We start from the raw sequence: 18,240 nt of genomic DNA, 5'->3' as shown, positions 1-18,240 counted from the left end.
CGTTGTTAATGCATGCAAGGGGAAGGGCAGGGCCCTACACTAGCAGCCTCATTCTCCAGTGACCTCACAGCAGGCGCAGCTCCACCTCCATGAGCTCTGGGAGCACCAAGCTGCAGTTGCCCACATGCAGAGGCAGAGCTGAAATCTGAGCCAATCTCCAGGGGCTGCTTGACTTCAGAAGCCGGGCTGAAATCTGAGCCTTGTCCAGAGGCTTTGCAACTTTGGTGGATGTATGCTGCCAGCACCTTTGTAAGCTCAGCACCTGTGGGACATCTGTGAGGATTACTGGTGCTCCCATGGCTGGGGCAGGCCTGGAGTTAGCAGCTGTGGGCTTTGCAGGCACGCACATGTGAAGGCAGGGCCAGGGTCTGCGCTGATTCTCTAGTCCCCACAGTGGGTTCAGAGGCACGACTATATGTGACTACTGTGGGTCCTGGTGCCTATGAACACAGTACCTGAGGGACATACGGGTTGATTGCCTGCAATCCCATGGCTGAGGTGGGGCAGAGGGCAGTGCCAACAACAGTGTACTTTGTGAGCACACAACAACTGACACACGACACCAGAGCACACTACCTTGTGGACAGCTCCCACAGAGGAATACTCAGTGGCTCTCCCAGCAGAGATACTTCAACCCCACCTACCCCACACCACAGCTCAGAAATGGATCTGGGGACTTCTATTTCAACAACTGAAGAGCAGACCTTGACCCTGACAGGGCTATGACAGCCACAGAGCAAAGAGGAGACCCTGCTCAACATCCAGTAAAGGCACTGGTCACCACAAGTCCAATCACACCCCCTATCAAGGGGATAACAGCCAGCACACACTGAGGAAAAATGTGGCAGGCATCCATACTAAAAACAGCCCTCGCACCAAAACTATTAGACTCATGTAGGCTACACAGGAATACTCCCACATAAAAACAGCCCTTCATGACCACAGTAGATACCTGTTTCTCCTAAATTCAGAGTCAGAGAAGTGTAAGTAGAATGAAGAATCAGAGGAACGACTCCCAATGAAAAGAACAAGAGAAAGTCCCTGAAAGGACAAACAATGAAACGGACCTCTCCAGTCTACTAGATCCCAAGTTCAAAGAGGAGGTAATAACAGCACTGAAGGGGGAGTTCCCTGGTGGTCTAGCAGTTAGGATTCAGCACTTTCACTGCCACGGCCTGGGTTCAGTCCCTGGTTGGGGAACTGAGATCCTGCAAGCCTCATGGTGCAGCCAAAATAAACAAAGCAACAACAAACACTGAAGGAATTAAGAAAGCCTATTGATAGAAATGCAGATCACTGTAACAAGGAACTAGAAACTATAAAAGAGGAGCCAATTAAAATTAGAAAACTCACTTGCTGAGATGAAAGCCAAGGTAAAGGCAGTAAATAGCAAACTAAGTAATGCAGAAGAACGAATAAGTTATCTGGAAGACAGAATAATGGAAATCACCCAACCAGAACAGCAGACAGAAAGCTAAACAGCAAAAAAAAAAAAAAAAAAAAAAAAAAAAGAAAGAAAGCAATATATGAGACCTATAGGATAATATAAAGCAAGCCATTCTATGCATAATAGGGATCCCAGGAGAAAAAGAAAGAGAAAAAGAGATTGAAAATGTATTTGAGGAAATTTTGGCTGAAAACTTCCCAAACCTAAAGAAAGAAACATATCCAGGTACAGGAAGCACAGAGGGTCCCAAACGGGATGAGCCCAAACAGAACTATGTCAAGACATATTATATAATTAAAATGGCAAACCTCAAAGATAAAGAGCGGATTCTAAAAACAGCAAGATAAAAACAAAGAGTTAGTTACAAGGGAGGCCCCATAAGGCTGATTTCTCTACAGAAACATTGCAGGCCAGAAGGGAGTGGCAAGACATATTCCAAGTCCTGAAAGGGAAAAACCTGCAACCTAGGATACTCTACCCAGAAAAATTATCATTTAGAATAGAAGGAGAGATAATGAATTTTTCAGATAAGCAAAAACTAAAAGAATACAGCAATATTAAACCTATCCTAAAAGAAATATTGAATGGTCTTCTCTAAATAGAAAAGAAACAAGAATCTATAGGAAAGAGAAAATCACAATCAAATCAGGCATTACACAGAAAAACAGTTTCTTTGTGAAAGCAATGATAACTACAATGAACAGCAAAAGCATAAACATGAATATGAAAAAGAGGACATCAAAATAAAATGTGGCAGAGAGGAGTAAGAAAATTTAGGGTTTTTTTTTTAAGAATGTGTTTGAGCCTATATGACTACCAGTCTAAAGCAAGTAGATATACTAATGGGTTAACATACTTGAAAAACAGGGTAACCACAAATCAAAAAGCATATAATAGATTCACAAAAAACAAAAACAAAAGAACTCAAGCATAACACAAAAGAAAACCATCAAACCACCAAAGGAAAAGCAAAAAGAGAAAGAAAGGAACAAAGAAGAAATTGAAAATCTACTGGAAAACAAGGTTTAAAATGGCAGTAAATGCATATCTATCAATAATTACCTTAAATGTCAATGGACTAAATGCACCAGTCAAAAGACATAGAGTGGCAGGTTGGATAATAAAACAAGAGCCTACAATATGCTGCCTACAAGAGACCCACTTTAGGGTGAAGTACGCACACAGATTGAAAGTGAGGGGATGGAAAAAGATATTTCATGCAAACTGAAATGACAAGAAAGCAGGGGTAGATAGCAATATTCAGACGAAATAGACTGTAAAATAAAGGCCATAAAGAAAGATAAAGAAGGACACTATATAATGATAAAAGGATCAATACAAGAAGAGGACATAACACCCATTAACATATATGCACCCAATATAGGAGCACCTAAATACATAAAACAAATACTAACAGACATAAAGGGAGAAATTGATGGGAATACAATAATTGTAGAAGACTTTAACACCCCACTGATATCAATGGACAGATCATCCAGACAGAAAATCAATAAGGCAACAGAGATCCTACATGATATAATAGACCAGTTAGACTTAATTGCTATTTTCAGGACATTACATCCAAAAAACAGAATACACATTCTTTTCAAATGCATATGGAACATTCTTTAGGATAGACCGTATACTAGGACACAAGCCTCAGCAAATTTAAGAGGACAGAAATTCTTTCAAGCATCTATTCTGACCACAATGGCATGAAACTAGAAATCAACCACAGAAAGAGAAATGAGAAAAAAATGATTACATGGAGACTAAACTACATGCTACTGAAAAACCAATGGGTCAACAATGAATTAAATAAACAACTTAACCTACCACCTACCACCTTCTTAGAAAAAGAAGAACAAACAAAAATTAAGGTCAACACAAGGAAGGAAATAATAAAGATCAGAGAGTAAATAAATAAAATAGAGATAAAACACATTAGGAAAAATCAATAAAACGAAGAGCTGGCTTTTTGCAAGGGTAAGCAAAATCAACAAACCTCTGGCCAGGCTAACCAAGAAGAAAAGAGAGAGGACCCAAATAAACAAAATAAGAAATGAAAAAGGAGAAATAACAGCTGATACTGCAGAAATACAAAAAACCATAAGAGTATACTATGAACAATTATTTGCCAACAAATTGGACAACCAAGAAGAAATGGACAAGTTTTTAGAAGCATAAAGCCCACCAAAACTGAATCAAAAAGAAATAGGTAATTTGAACAGACCAATCACTAGAAGTGAAATAGAATCTATAAAAAAAAAAAACCAAAACTCCCTGCAAACGAAAGTCCAGAATCAATGGCTTCACTGGGGAATTCTACCAAACATACAAAGAAGAACTTATACCAAACCTTCTCAAACTCTTCCAAAAAGTTGAAGAGGAAGGGACACTCCCAAAGTCATTCTATGAAGCCACCATCACCCTGATACCAAAACCAGACACTACCAAGAAAGAAAATTACAGGCCAATATCTTTGATGAATATAGAGGCAAAAATTCTAACAACACATAAAAAAGATCATACACTGTGATCAAATATATTCATCCCAGGGTGACAGGGATGGTTCAACATACGCAAATCAATCAATGTGGTACACCACATCAACAAAAGCAAAGACAAAGCACATTATCATTACAATAGATGCAGAAAAAGCATTTGATAAAATTCAACATCCATTCATGATAAAAAAAACTCTTACCAAAATGTGGTTAGAGGGAACATATCTCAACATTGTAAAAGCTATTTATGACAAACCCACAGCCAACATAATATTCAATGATAAAAGCTGAAAGCCTTCCCACTAAAATCTGGAACAAGACAAGGATGCCCACTCTTACCACTTCTCTTCAGCATAGTATTGGAAGTCCTAGCCACAGCAATCAGACAAGAAAATGAAATAAAATGTATCCACATTGGAAGGGAAGAGGTAAAATTGTCATTATATGTAGATGACATGATACTATATGTAGAAAATCCTAAAGACTCCACGCAAAAACTACTAGAACTGATAACAAATTCAGCAAGGTATCAGGATACAAGATTAACATACAGAAACCTGTTGCATTTCTTTACACTGACAATGAAATATAAAAAAGGAAAGTGAAAAAAAATCCCTTTTAAAATCACATCAAATAATTAAATACTTAGCAATAAACCTGACCAAGGAGGTAAAAGACTTATATGCTGAGAACTATAAAACATTGGTAAAGGAAACTGAAGATGATTCAAAGAAATGGAAAGATATTCCATGCTCTTGGATTGGAAGAATTAATATTGTTTAAATGGCCATACTTCCCAAAGCAATCTGTAGACTTACTGAGATCCCTTTCATGACATTTTTCACAGAAATAGAACAAATAACCCTAAAATTTATATGGAATCACAAAAGACCCAGAATTGCCAAAACAATCCTGAGGAAAAAACAAAGCTGGAAGCATAATCCTCCCAGACTTCTGATAATACTACAAGGGTACAGTAATCAAAAGAGTATGGTGTTGGCACAGAAATAGACATATGGATCAATGGAACAGAATAGAAAGCCCAGAAATAAACAAACACACCTACAGACTATTAATCTTTGACAAAGGAGACAAGGATATACAATGGAGAAAAGACAATCTCTTCAGCAAGTGGTGTTGGGAAAGCTGGACAGCTGCATGTAAATCAGTGAAGTTAGAACACTTCCTCACACCATACACAAAAATAAACTCAAAATGGCTTAAAGACTTAAATATAAGACATGACACCATAAAACTCCTAGAGGAAAACATAGGCAGAACAGTCTTTGACGTAAATTGAAGCAATATTTTTTTTGATTCATCTCTTAGAGTAATGGAGACAAAAGCAAAAATTAACAAATGGGACATAATTAAACTTAAAAGCTTTGCACAGCAAAGGAAGCCATAAACAAAGTGAAAAGACAACCTATGGACTGGGATAAAACATTTTCAAATGATGTGACCAACAAGGGATTAATCTCCAAAATATCAAACAGCTCATATAGCTCAATATCAAAAAAAAAAAAAAGCAATGCAATCAAAAAACAGGAGACCTAAATAGACATTTCTCCAATGAAGACATATAGATGGCCAACACACACATGAAAAGATGCTCCACATCACTAATTATTAGAGAAATGCAAATCAAAACTACAATGAGGTACCACCTCACACTGGTCAGAATGGCCATCATCAGAAAGTCTGCAAATAATAAACACTGGAGAGTGTGTGGAGAAAAGGGACCCTCCTACACTGTTGGTGGGAATGTAAATTGGTGCATACACTATGGAGAACAGTGTGGAGGTTCCTTAAAAAACTAAAAATAGAGTTACCATATGATCCAGCGATCGTGCTCCTGGGCACATATCCAGAGAAAACTCTAATTCAAAAAAATACATGCACCCCAGTGTTCATAGCAGTGCTGTTTATAATAGCGAAGACATGGAAGCAAACCTAAAAATCCATCAACAGAGGAATGAATGAAGAAGATGTGGTATATACATACATACACACAATGGAATACACACACACACACACACACACACACACACACAATGGTATGCTACTCAGCCATAAAAAAGAATGAAATAATGCCATTTGCAGCAACGTGGATGGACCTATAGATTATCATAGTAAGTGTAGTAAGTCAGACAGAGAAAGACAAATATTATATGATATCACTTATATGTGGAATCTAAAATATGATGCAAATGAACTTATTTACAAAACAGAAACAGATTCACAGACATAGAACAAAAACTTATGGTTACCAAAGGGGAAAGGGGGGTAGGGATAAATTATTAGGAGTTTGGGATTAGCAAACTACTATATATATAAAATAGATAAACCACTGCATATAAAATAGATAAACAGCAAGGTCCTACTGTATAGAACAAAGAATTCTATTCAATATCTTATAATAAACTATAACGGAAAAGAATATGAAAAATATATATATAATATATACGTACATATCTGTGTGTTTATATATATACATACGTATATAACTGAATCACTTTGCTGTACACAAGAAACTAGCACAACATTGTATATTAACTATTTTACTTATAAAAATTAAATATATATTAAAGAAAAAACCAAGTTCTGATGACTGCTCATTACCATAACGACAGAATAATCAGTTTTTTCATAAGTTTATGGGCACTTTTTTATTCCCAGTCTTTCCTTTTGATTTTCATCCAGCTAAGGCTGCAGAAAAAACCATCAACGATTCACTCAACCACTGATGTTGATTCTCTTTGAAGAGGTTTCCTCTGTGGAGATCTAATTTTCAGTTTGTGCATGTATCATGATTTCATCCTGTTTTTGCCTTTAAGTCATCTGTTGGGAAAGTAACTTTTTAAGTTACTGAAGCATTTTAAGATTCTGGACAACAGTTAAACTCTGAGACAAGTATAACTAGAAGTATTATAAGAAAGGACTGAAGGGCACTCCAGAATCATGACCCCAGATTTTCCAGACTTGGCCAAGAAAAGTCCCAAGGACTCCTTAAGTCTATTTTTTATAGCCTTTTGTAGTTTTAGTTAGTTTTACTTCTAGTGTTAATCCAGGTACAACCTGAAGTATTAGCATTAGTGCAGACTCCTCCCTGATTGTTCAAAAGAAAGTCGAGGCTTTTTTATTATCTATACCCGTTTGTGTTAAAGAATTTAACTCAACTGGCTTGTTGTGCCCCCAGGACTTAGGCTATATTAATTACTGTGTCAACCAAAATGAAGGAGCAATGTTTTGATGATCATGTGGAGTGGCATAACTGCTGCGAATCGGCTTACTATCTTCAGGAGTCTTTTGCAGAAAGGGCTTTATTATTTTGGGGTGTATGTCAGGAAATATAACCCACTGAGGGTATTGGAGAGTCATACCCTTGTAATGGCCTAACTAATAGCTGTACAAAATAATTTACCTTGGTTCTGGTTTGGCATTAAATAGTCTGATTTCCACATAGAAGCTGCACAAGTCATGTAATCATCCTTTGTGGGATTGTAGGTATATTGTTTCTTGGTGTTTCTTGGTGCTGTGACTAATAATAAATATTGCATTTTTATTTCTCATAGTTCAAACATATTTTCCTTAAAGCCTAGACTTAGGAAAGTCAGTATTACTAATAAGGAGAACATGATAGGCTAAGTCAGACATATATACCCTTAAATCAGTAAAGAGGAAAGCTATGAATAAACAAGAGTGTTCAAAGAAGACTGTAACCTGTAGAAGAATCTTGCTCCAGTGGTCTCGAGAGGAAGCTTCTTACTTCATATGGTCATGTGCTTATTGAAAGGTTTCTGGGTTAGCAGTTAATTCTGTGTACTGCTGGCTTCTGGAGGTTCTCTGGTAAACCTCACTTTAGGATCTTTAAAGGGTGTGTCTTTCTAATTCTGTTAAGGCCCTTATCGTTTTCCCAGAGATTTGGGAACGATAAAGACAAAAATGTTTTTGAGTACATAATCCAAATTTATGAATAATTGTTCCAGTTAAATGTGTCCCTTGTCACGGGATCAGTAATTTGGAATGTCCTAGGCAGTCATGATGGTTGTGACCTTTCAACAGGGAAATATTTTGATCCATTCTGAAAAGAAATGTGCTATTATTAGTACGACGTATTCAGAAACCATGGCAGGAGAGGCAACTGTATAAATTCAATTTGGACATGCCCAGAGTCTTTTAGAGCATAGTCTCAGTTCATGTCCCTCAATTTTTTTAGGTTAATTTAGTTCCAAATAAAGCATGGACCGACTTTATCCTTCATCATCCTAGGAAGGTTCTTTCCTTAGTGTTTGATATTATAGCCAGTTTGTCCCTATTGGAATGAATTGTTTCACAAAGGATTTTATTCTTTATTTTTGTAGTCCAGGTGGCTATTTTGGTTTTGTCAGATCTTAATCCTCGTGGTTCTTATAACCTGATTGTACCCATTGTTTCTTTTCAGAATTTGGGAGGCCAAAGTTTGTATATCTACAATGCAATCCTTAAACTTTTCCATGGATTTTATTTTATTATTCTTACAATGCTTTTACATAAGGACTTTAGTCAGAGTAGTCTGTTTAATATAATGGTCTGTTAAAAGTATTTGTATAGTACTTCTAAAGTATTTCTGTGGTATCTATATTATAGATATTAGCTTCTATAGAACTTCTTTTACTGTCTCTTCCTTTATGATAGCAATTATTTTAGGTATCAAATCATGTATTTGTTGTTCATTTTTAAAGAGTACTTGAGAAAGTGCAAATAAAACCTTGTTTTTTTCTATAACATTTTTTAAAAGTCAATTATTCTAAAAGCATACTAGCTGTTAGCTAGTATGTGTATTTTACTCTCTTCTTCTAGTGATTTGATATGCTTTAGAGAGAGCCATAATTTAATCATTTGAGCTAAGCTATTTCATGGTAAGGAAATAGATTTTACAAAAGAGACTAGGCTACTTATTATGTCAAGCCTGGTATTGTCCTTTTTATTTTTTTTAATATAACCCCATCAACAAACAATATTAAGTCAGGATTTGGTATTGAAGCATCCAAAATTTTTTTCTGGGTATGGATACTTCTTGATTTACAGAATCATAATGAGGAGATTCTCCTCATTCAGTAAGGGTTATAGAGTTGTTGGGTTGAAAGTATTCAATCAGCAGATGGTAATAGAGGGAGAAAGTAATAATTCATAATTAATTAATTGGTATAAAAATATTGAATACTTCCATCAATGATAGGGATATACACATGTGATAACATTTTATTTAAAGGATTCATACAAAATCTGAAGGTATTTGGACTGATTTAGTTTTGACTGATACCTGTGCTCTGAGACAATGAGCCTGTTCAGTTAAGGTATTAGCTTTGATAGGCAATGGTTCTTTGATGTGTGCTATGTTACTGAGTTAATATACCTAGAGCATGACCTAACATTTTCATGTTTGTAAAAAAAAAAAAATTTATGATAATTTAGGAAGAATCCATTTAAAATCTTATGAGCTGTGTTCTAATTGGTTTGAATATGTCTGTAGAGTCTTTTGCCCATAAGGATTCAGGAACCGTTTTTTTGGCAATTTCTTGAGTCGTATATTATGTAAGTAATCTAACGTCTAAATGAGCTATATTTTGATCCCACCTATTAAATTAGTAGGTATTGTGTCACAAAGACTAACCAAAGTATCAGTTACAGGTTAGGATTTAGGAAAGGGCTTAGGTTTGTTTGAAATCTCATTAATTGAATGGTTTTAGTAAACCAAAGTTTATTTTAAGCATTCTATAAGTTACTATATACTCTCAGTTTGTCTTATTTTTTTCCTCTACAATCAGGCACAGCCAGTCACTTTTACTTTATTTTTTCTTATTAAACCCCCTAATTCAGTTTTAGAATTATAGGTTATCCACTCTATCAACTTATAAAGGCAGTTCCTCTTTCAAAGAGCCGCATAACTTCTTTATTGTTCCTCCTGCAAGAGCATTGCCCCTATGTCACCATAACAATAATTTGTTCTTTATTGGACGTTGATAAGCAAAACGTATGCCTAGTTTTTTTCCTTTTTTTCCTCCTCTTCTTTTTAAAAAAAGAATTTCATGGTATAAATTCCTTTTGGAATTCAGAACTGGGAAAAATTTCCTTCATTTTTTTAGATATTGAGAGCTACGTAATACACTCTCTTTCACTTTTATCTTGGCTAACAGGTAGCTAAGAGCCACACTTTGTGCAAAATTTTAGTAGCATGCCTTAATCTAGGTTTTTTTATTACAATCTTCCCCATCTTCCTTATTATATATTGTTAATATTTTTACAATTACCAGTTTACAATGAATTGTTTTCTTCCTTATTGTATGCTTCCTACATTAACTTAGTAGGATAAAAAAGATAAGTAAATAAAAGATCAAGTCCATGAACAGAAAAAAGTAATACAGTTAAAGGGCACCATTTTTAGAGTAGATAAGATTTTATTTAAAAATTTTAGGGAATACGTCTTTAACAAAGACTTTAAGATGTTTACAGTCAGTGATATCTGAATGTAATATTGATACTCTTTGGTTGAATAAGACAAATAAGCAAGACTTGAAAAATGGTAGAATAATACCAGAATCTATTCAGTACTGAAAAAATAAATTAAACCTTTAAAATGCCATAATCATAATTATTACAATTGTTTTTAGAATTCTATATTGTGAAATATTTTGACACATATTACTATTAGATATTTCTAGCAACTCTTGGCAGGATATATACTGTTTATCCCCACCTTCTCAATGAAGAAACTGAGCCTCATAGAAGTGAAGTGACTTCCCCAGATCACGAAGCTAGTAAATGGCAAAACCCAATTACAAACTCAGATCTTCTGCTTTCTTTTCCAGTGATTTTTCAGACTACTATCTCTTAAAAAGGTGACTTTATTATTGCCAAAGGTTGGAGTCATTAAATGTTTTTAAACTTTTTAAAAAAAAATAAAAATGTATATTGTTCTACTAAGTTCAGACTTTTATCTTTTGTCCCCATAATAAAAAGTTGATCATCAATGTGTATGAATTCATTCATTTACTCAACGAATACACTTTAATGCCTACATAAAGTAAGCTTGTAATAAAGAGGCACAGTGATGAATAAAATAGTCAAAAATTCTGCCCTCATGGACATTCCATGAAGGAGGATGACTGATTAAATGCAAAATTAATAAAATCATTTCAAAAGTGTTTTGAAGGGAACAAGCCAGTGGCCAAAGTAGAGAACAGTGGGGGAGTGAAGGAGATTGGGGGACCAGAGCCACTCTCTCTGCAGAAGTGACACTTAAGCTTAAACTTGAAAGAGGAGGATGAGATATATATGTGAAAATGTATGAATCCTCTAAGCAGGGAGAATACTACATACGAAATCCCTCACACAGGAAAGAGCTTTATTTGTTCTAGGATATGAAAAAGCAGAGTAACTGGAACATGTCCTGCAAGGCAGGGGACTGGGCTGTATAGAGAGGCTACCGTGTGCAGTATCTTGTAGGCTATGGTAGAGACTAAAGAGTAGACATTAGAAAAATCTATTTCCAAGTGCAGAAAATCTCTTTAGATCTCAGATTTTTAAAGGTGCTTTTACACTAACTATAAACTGTGTGAATTAATTTTTCTACACTTAGTTATTTTTGGTGCTGTATATTCGTGTATTGAGTTTCACATAATTTCTTTAGAGCCTGTTGATGAGTTCTTTCTGTAGTCTTTCTGTAGTTAGGAAAGGAAATTAAGTAACTAACATGACATGAGTTAGCTTTAGAGCAAATGGAGGGGTTGGCGTAAAGGAGGTTTCTTTCCTTTTCTATGAACATTATCAGTTAATATGCAACCAAAAAATCAGAATTTCATGCTTTTTTATTAATCAATTCATAGTACTAAAATTTTCCTCATAAATGTGTATCAGAAGGACAAGCTAGAAAGTATGTTCTTAAGTCATATGATAAACATACTAATAATAAATAATTTAAATTCTATCAAAAGGCTAAAACAAGGTTTGATTTATTTTTCATTTCAGGCATGCCCATTTGTCATCGATATCTATGCAGACAAATGCAAGCCAAGAATTAAAACTGTCCATATGGAGGCATGCAGTGGGCAACTTGAGAAGGCCATTTGTAAATCTGTTCTTAACAAAGGCGATGCCAAAGTAATGGATGGCTATGAAAATATAATTGTACATACTTATAAGTGTGACACCTGGATAACATCAGTTATTGAAAACAAGGTATCAGTTATGAGGTGGTTCTCCTCATAACAGCAATGTTTGCTACTATGTTCCATCTTCTTTCTCACCCTATTCTTGCATAGTAATTAAATACCCCATTACATTAATAATATCTGTAATAGTCAAGTTATTCTTTTTTCTTTTTGAGTTTCTAACTCAAACTGGGCATGATAATTTTTATATATTTTTAAGGTATATAATATTTACTTTATTTATTAGATATTTATTTTTTGTGTTTCCTTATGAGACAATTGTTTTTCTATTAAAATATTATGAAAATTAAATATTTGGAGATCTGTGAAGATAGAGCATAATCTGGATACAAAGTATTTTATTTAGTTTGTTACTAAAAGTCTTCACACATATATAGCTATTTTAAACAATGGACATCATGTTTTAAAGAAATATAAACAAAGTAAAGAAAAGAATTTAGCCCAACTGTTTTATACAAACTTTGCAGTATCAGAAATCCTACAGATTATCATCATTTTATCTAATTAAATATATTCCACTGTCCAGGACCTGTTTTTATCAAGCCAATTATTTCTGGCTTTTGGCCATCTTCTTTGCTACTATTGATATTGCTGGTCAAGAGAATACACACATAAATTCTTAAAGTCAGATATACTGAGTTTTCTAGAAATTATAAATTTTTATAAAATCTTACTCAAGATGGCTAGGTTTTTTAGAACTGTTGGCTTATTTCTTTTAGTTCCTGGGTGAGATTTACATTATTTTTATGCCTTTCATAAATTTCTTAAAGTGCATTAAGATTTGGCTGAGTATTGAGTCAATGTGAATATATATTATGTAACTCTCATAGTCACCATAGGGGCCACTAGAAAGTATAACATGGTCTCTGCTGTCAAGGAGTTTATGGGCTAATTGTAAAGGCAAAATTAATACTCTCGAAATAACAGTTAAATGTTAAATTACATAATACTGTTTGTATGTGCAATAGGAATTCAACTGTATTTGTATCTCTTGTACTTGATGTTAGTTTGGACTATAGAAGTTGGGGAAGGGTTTGTGATTAGGGGGAAGGGAACTGATGTGGGATTTAAACATGTGTATAGGATTTGAAGGATAACTAGGATTTAGATACGCAGAGAGGCAGCCTTTAGAAGCAGGAGAAACAGTATAAGGAGAAATATGAGTAAGAGTTAATGTGAACTATAGATGAAAAAGTGAGACTATCTCCTTTGCAGAAACAGAGAGCTTTATTTGGAGAAGTATTTGAAAGGTAAATAACATAGGTTGAATGGGTCCAGATTATATATGTTATCTTGAAAACAAGATAGAAGAGTTTAGACTTGATGAAATAAGATAGGTTCCCCAGCCAGTAGATTGCAGTCTTCAAATGGATCATAACACTTTGGAGAGTGGTTCCTAAGATCCAGCATGTTTCTGTTTCTGCCCTCTATGTTTTCTTGTTTGTTTGGTTTTGGTTGTGTGTGTGTGAGCCCTCTACGTTTCATGAGAATTAAAAGGGTGGAAGAGAGCCACTACCTTACCCCAATTCCTCTGCTCTATTACCTTCATTTCTCAACCCTCCGTCTCCTTTTCCCTCAAGGAAAATTAAATTTCCCTTCACCAAAATGAGGTAATAATAATATTTTAGAGCTTACCATGTGCCAGGCACTTTAACGCTTTTACTTCTCACAACAACCCAATGAGGTAAGTATTATACTATTCCTATTTTCCTATTCCTAAATATTATACTATTCCTATTTTACACACAAGGAAACTTGTGCACAGGGATGTTAAACTTGTGCACAGGGATGTTAAATAACTTACAAAAGGTCGCAGAGCTAAATAGTAGAAGGGATGAGAGATGAATCCAGGTAGTCTAATGTTATATTGCCCCTTTGTAGTCATTAGAGAGTGATTACAGGTTCTTTAGCAGGGGAATACTTTGACTCCTACATTTCTCTTATTTATCAGCTTCATTCTGCTTTCTCTTGTTTGCTATCCATCCTAGAGGCTATCGTTATCAATGGTATATTATCTCCAGTATCACTTCTTCCATAAGGTCTTCCGTGATACCCCAGTCTGAGCTAATGTTTCTGTGTTTCTATAACGTCTTCTTTGTTTCTATAGAACCCTGTGAATATCTCTATCACAAGACTTGCAAAGTGTTTTGCAATTATCATTTTGTTTGTATGTATTTAGTAAAGAAAGGACTAGCAACTTATAAAATCTTTTTTTTATAGTCAGATAATAAAGTGATTATTCACATCAACAACGAGCTGAGTAAAAACTGTGTAAACAACAGAGGACTTGACATATTTGCAGTAGAAGTGGCACCAAAATCTACAATGGTAATGCATTGTTTTCTAATTAAAGCCTTTTGTTTTATCAATTTGAAAAAAACATTTTTGCTATTAATGTTATGGATAAATATGTAGATAAATATAAATAAAGTAGAAAATTATTTTAAGTATGATATTTGTATTAGTACCATCCTGTACTATGAGATAGGAGACTGGTTCTAATCCAGTTCTCACTATTTGGTTCAGTGATTATGGGACATTCACTTAACTTCTCTGTTTCAGTCTCTTTTTTGTTTGTTTCAGTCTCTTTAAGTGTAAAATTAATGTAATGTCACCAGTTTTAGGTACTTCACAAAATTAATGTAAAGATAAAAATATAATGATATATGTGAAAGCACTATTGAATATTTTATAGAAATACAAAGTAGTATTAATAGTAATAGGACTTTTGATAACTCAAAATATTTTTATCTACATTATTAAGATTTTCTGAGGTAACCTAAAAGAAAAAATGCCTGTGAGTTTCAGATAACCAACTAAGTCAAGAGCTAGAATAGCTGAAGTTATGGTGTCAGCAGAACTCTGGGTTTCTGATTTAGCCAGGAGTTCAAAGGCAGGGAGAGATCAGTAGACCCTGAAACTAGTTTAGTTAAGGGAAAAAGGAAAAAACTTTCTATTCTTTCCCTTTTTTTCTCCATACTGTCAGTGAAATCCTAAAACATGCTAAAACAGGATAAGAAGAGTTTATCTTTTCTGTTATCCCAATCATGGTTTTTTTTTTTAATGTTCTAGGCTTAGTGAGGAAAGAATATTTCCTTCCCTTTCTACCACTCCTCTTTACCCACATTCACAAATACCAACTACCAAATACTATATTACGTAGAATTTAGGCTGGATTATCCTGTTAGACATCAGATCGTAGATTGCAGGTCCCTGCTAAGGACAAATATTAAAGAATTTTATCTGTACAGAGGTATTTTTTACATAGGTTCTAGAAATGTTGTCCTATTGAAAAATTAGCCCCAAATTACAGTATATAAAAGGAAGGTAAAGGCTTTCTATTTTTATATGCAGGTTTGTCAACATGTAATGCCTCTGAATGAACGACAAGAATGGATATATTATTGTGTGTATTCCCTTATATCTTAAACGCTGTTTTTAGGAAATAATTTTGCTTGAGACTATCAAACTGAGAAGAATTATTTCAAGTTTAGTCTATTATTTGTTGATCAACAAAATGCTAATCAATTTAACTGATGTACATAATAATCTATTTAATTTGTATGCATTTACATTTCATGTCCATATTATATACTTTGTTATTAAAATAGAAATAATTTTTTAATGTGTGGCCTTCTTATTAATTTAATGGGAAATCTGGGCGTATTTCATTTATGACTAGTAAACTGAAATCAAAGTACAGGTAAGCTTTTAAAAGGTAATACTCAATGAATTCTATAAAATCCTATACACTTTCGATTTATCAAAAAAATCCTGGACTAAAATGTAAATGGGCAAGCTGCAGTGAGTGCCTTGTGCTTTATCCCTGTGCTCTGGCCTGTCCAAGGAGCCCAGTGGATCCAGGACTCCTATCCTCACCGTTATAGTCACAGGCATGTGGCTGTGAGAGGACCAGGAGTCCTCTTTCCTGCTGCTGCTGCTGTGGCTGGTGACGTGCAGCCCTTCACTGCTTGCTTCTTCACCGGCAGCCTCTATCTCCTGCTGCGCCTCTTCAGCCTTGAGCATGTGCCCTCCCACAGGGCTCTGCTGGTGCTCAAGCCCCAGGACTGAGTTTCTGCCATTGGCAGTGGCAGTCACAATAAGTCAGAGAACAGTTGGATGCTGCGTTTCCTTCTGCTGAGATTGCTACCTTAATGCACAATAGCACAAGTAGATACAATAGCACAAGTAGACTGATGGGACTGGTCGATGTGTGATTTGACACTTGAACAAATTAGAAAGTTTAATCCTGCAGCAGATCACAGATTCAGGAATAATTTCCCTGATGAGAAGATCCCTGCCCTGAGGGAAGCTGGAGCAGAGTGCCTGAACCATAACATCACAGTCTTCTTTGATGTCAAAGGCCATGCAAATATGGCTACTGATGTTCTAAAGAAAATGTGTATGGAATTTCCTCAACTATACAATAGTCGTAGTATTTGCTCTTTCTTGCCGGAAGTTATCTATGAGACAAACAGATCACAGTGTAGTAATGGCTTTAACTCACAGACCTTGGAACCTTAGCCATACAGCAGATGGGACTATGATACTCTCTGGATACAATCCATGTTTGTGGTAATAGATGTTTCATTTGCTTGGAGCATACGTAATATCTTATGGTACCTGTGTGGAATTTCAGGTTTCCTCATGCAAAAGGATTTTGTATCCCCAAACTACTTGAAGAAGTGGTCAACTAAAGGCATTCAGGCTGTTGCTTGGACGGTTAATACCTTTGATGAAAAAAAGTTACTATGAATCCCATCTTGGTTCCAGCTCTGTCAGACAGTGTGTTGGAAGACTGCACATCAGTTCTAGAATCTCCCCCAACCCCCTCCCCAAGGAAACATGTACAGAAACTGCCTGCTGGTCTCATGCAGGGATATCAAAATACCCCTTGTGCTAGCCCAAACCCTGGGAGATCAGGTAGCTCACACAGTAGTAGGAACCAAAGCAAAGTCTGATGTTGCCAACATGCTCCGTGGAATGCCTGAGTTCAACACTTGCTCTTGAAAGTCTGGGTCTTCAAAAAGGCACAACAGGGCTTCCCTGGTGGCGCAGTGGTTGAGAGTCCGCCTGCCGATGCAGGGGACACGGGTTCGTGCCCCGGTCCGGGAGGATCCCACGTGCCGCGGAGCGGCTGGGCCCGTGGGCCGTAGCCGCTGGGGCTGCGCGTCCGGAGCCTGGGCTACGCAGCGGGAGAGGCCACAACAGTGAGAAAGAGGCCCGCGTACCGCAAAAAAAAAAAAAAAAAAAGGCACAACAGCTCCTGCCCTGACCTAAGTGAGGCATACACCTTAACCTGGTGAGGATAAGCACAGACCGAGTTGTGAAATTTGGGGGTACAGATGCAAATACATGGGAAATGCACCATCACTCAGAGTTGACATTTTAAAACTTGCCACGCTTTTGTAACATTTATTTCAATACTGTCTTCAGCTATGTTATCAATGTATTGTGGCTGTCAAACTTGTGACCACACTAAAAATCATTAAAAGGAATAAAAAAGTGAATGCAGAAACAGCCATTTAATTATATACTGTATTTAGTTTTCCCATGAGGAAATATAATTAAAGCAAAGTTTGGAGAAATTAATTTTTGTATTAAAGAAGCCAAAATCTAATCACAACAGTAGGAATATTTTGTTCTGACAGTAAATTGTTTAATGGATTTACCTGTGGAGTACTTTTAATTAAATGTATTTTGAAATAATAGAAATTAAATCAAATAGCAATTAATGAAGTAGTACGGTGCATGAAATACTATATTAAGGAATTAAGACCTGTGTAACCATATCAGTAACAGAATACTTGGCTAGTAAATGTCAGCTTTTGAAATATGAATACCAGTATAGCAGCATATTATTTTTACCCAGCACATGCTAGCACATAGTTTAAATGTCACTTGGATTTTTGGCCCTTGATTAGATGTCTGTAAAATGGGTTGTCATTATCTAGCAGTTTGAATTCTTCAGATGATGTCTTAAAAAGTAATGCAATGTGAAAGCATTTTATTAATTGCCGGATGCTTTCTAAGTCAAATAAATGTGGCCCTATATTCTATTTCACAAAGTATT

At 35.5% G+C, this 18,240-nt stretch overlaps 1 protein-coding gene and 1 pseudogene across 5 annotated transcripts in view; both read left to right on the top strand.

Annotated features, from left to right (window-relative positions):
- EFCAB7 (EF-hand calcium binding domain 7) overlaps positions 1-15,790 on the top strand; it is a 50,627-nt gene extending 34,837 nt beyond the window's left edge. For 3 of the 5 annotated variants that reach the window (XM_029228694.1, XM_029228697.1, XM_029228696.1), the window contains exons 12-14: positions 11,965-12,174; positions 14,388-14,495; positions 15,522-15,790. In XM_029228694.1, coding sequence (XP_029084527.1) covers positions 11,965-12,174; positions 14,388-14,495; positions 15,522-15,596 — 393 coding nt within the window. In that variant the 3' untranslated portion in view covers positions 15,597-15,790. Of the gene's footprint in view, positions 1-11,964; positions 12,175-14,387; positions 14,583-15,521 lie in introns of those variants that run through there. The other 2 variants (XM_029228695.1, XM_029228693.1) reach the window with 2 other exon arrangements.
- Positions 15,791-15,957: 167 nt separating this feature from the next.
- LOC114897963 lies at positions 15,958-17,128 on the top strand (annotated as a pseudogene).
- The last annotated feature ends 1,112 nt before the right edge of the window (positions 17,129-18,240 follow it).

The sequence above is a fragment of the Monodon monoceros genome, unplaced genomic scaffold (genome assembly GCF_005190385.1).
Source record: "Monodon monoceros isolate NGI ecotype Baffin Bay Population unplaced genomic scaffold, NGI_Narwhal_1 Super_Scaffold_18, whole genome shotgun sequence".
NCBI lineage: Eukaryota > Metazoa > Chordata > Mammalia > Artiodactyla > Monodontidae > Monodon > Monodon monoceros.
Note: the sequence above shows the minus strand (reverse complement) of the source record. Positions and strands in the feature narration are given on the sequence as shown.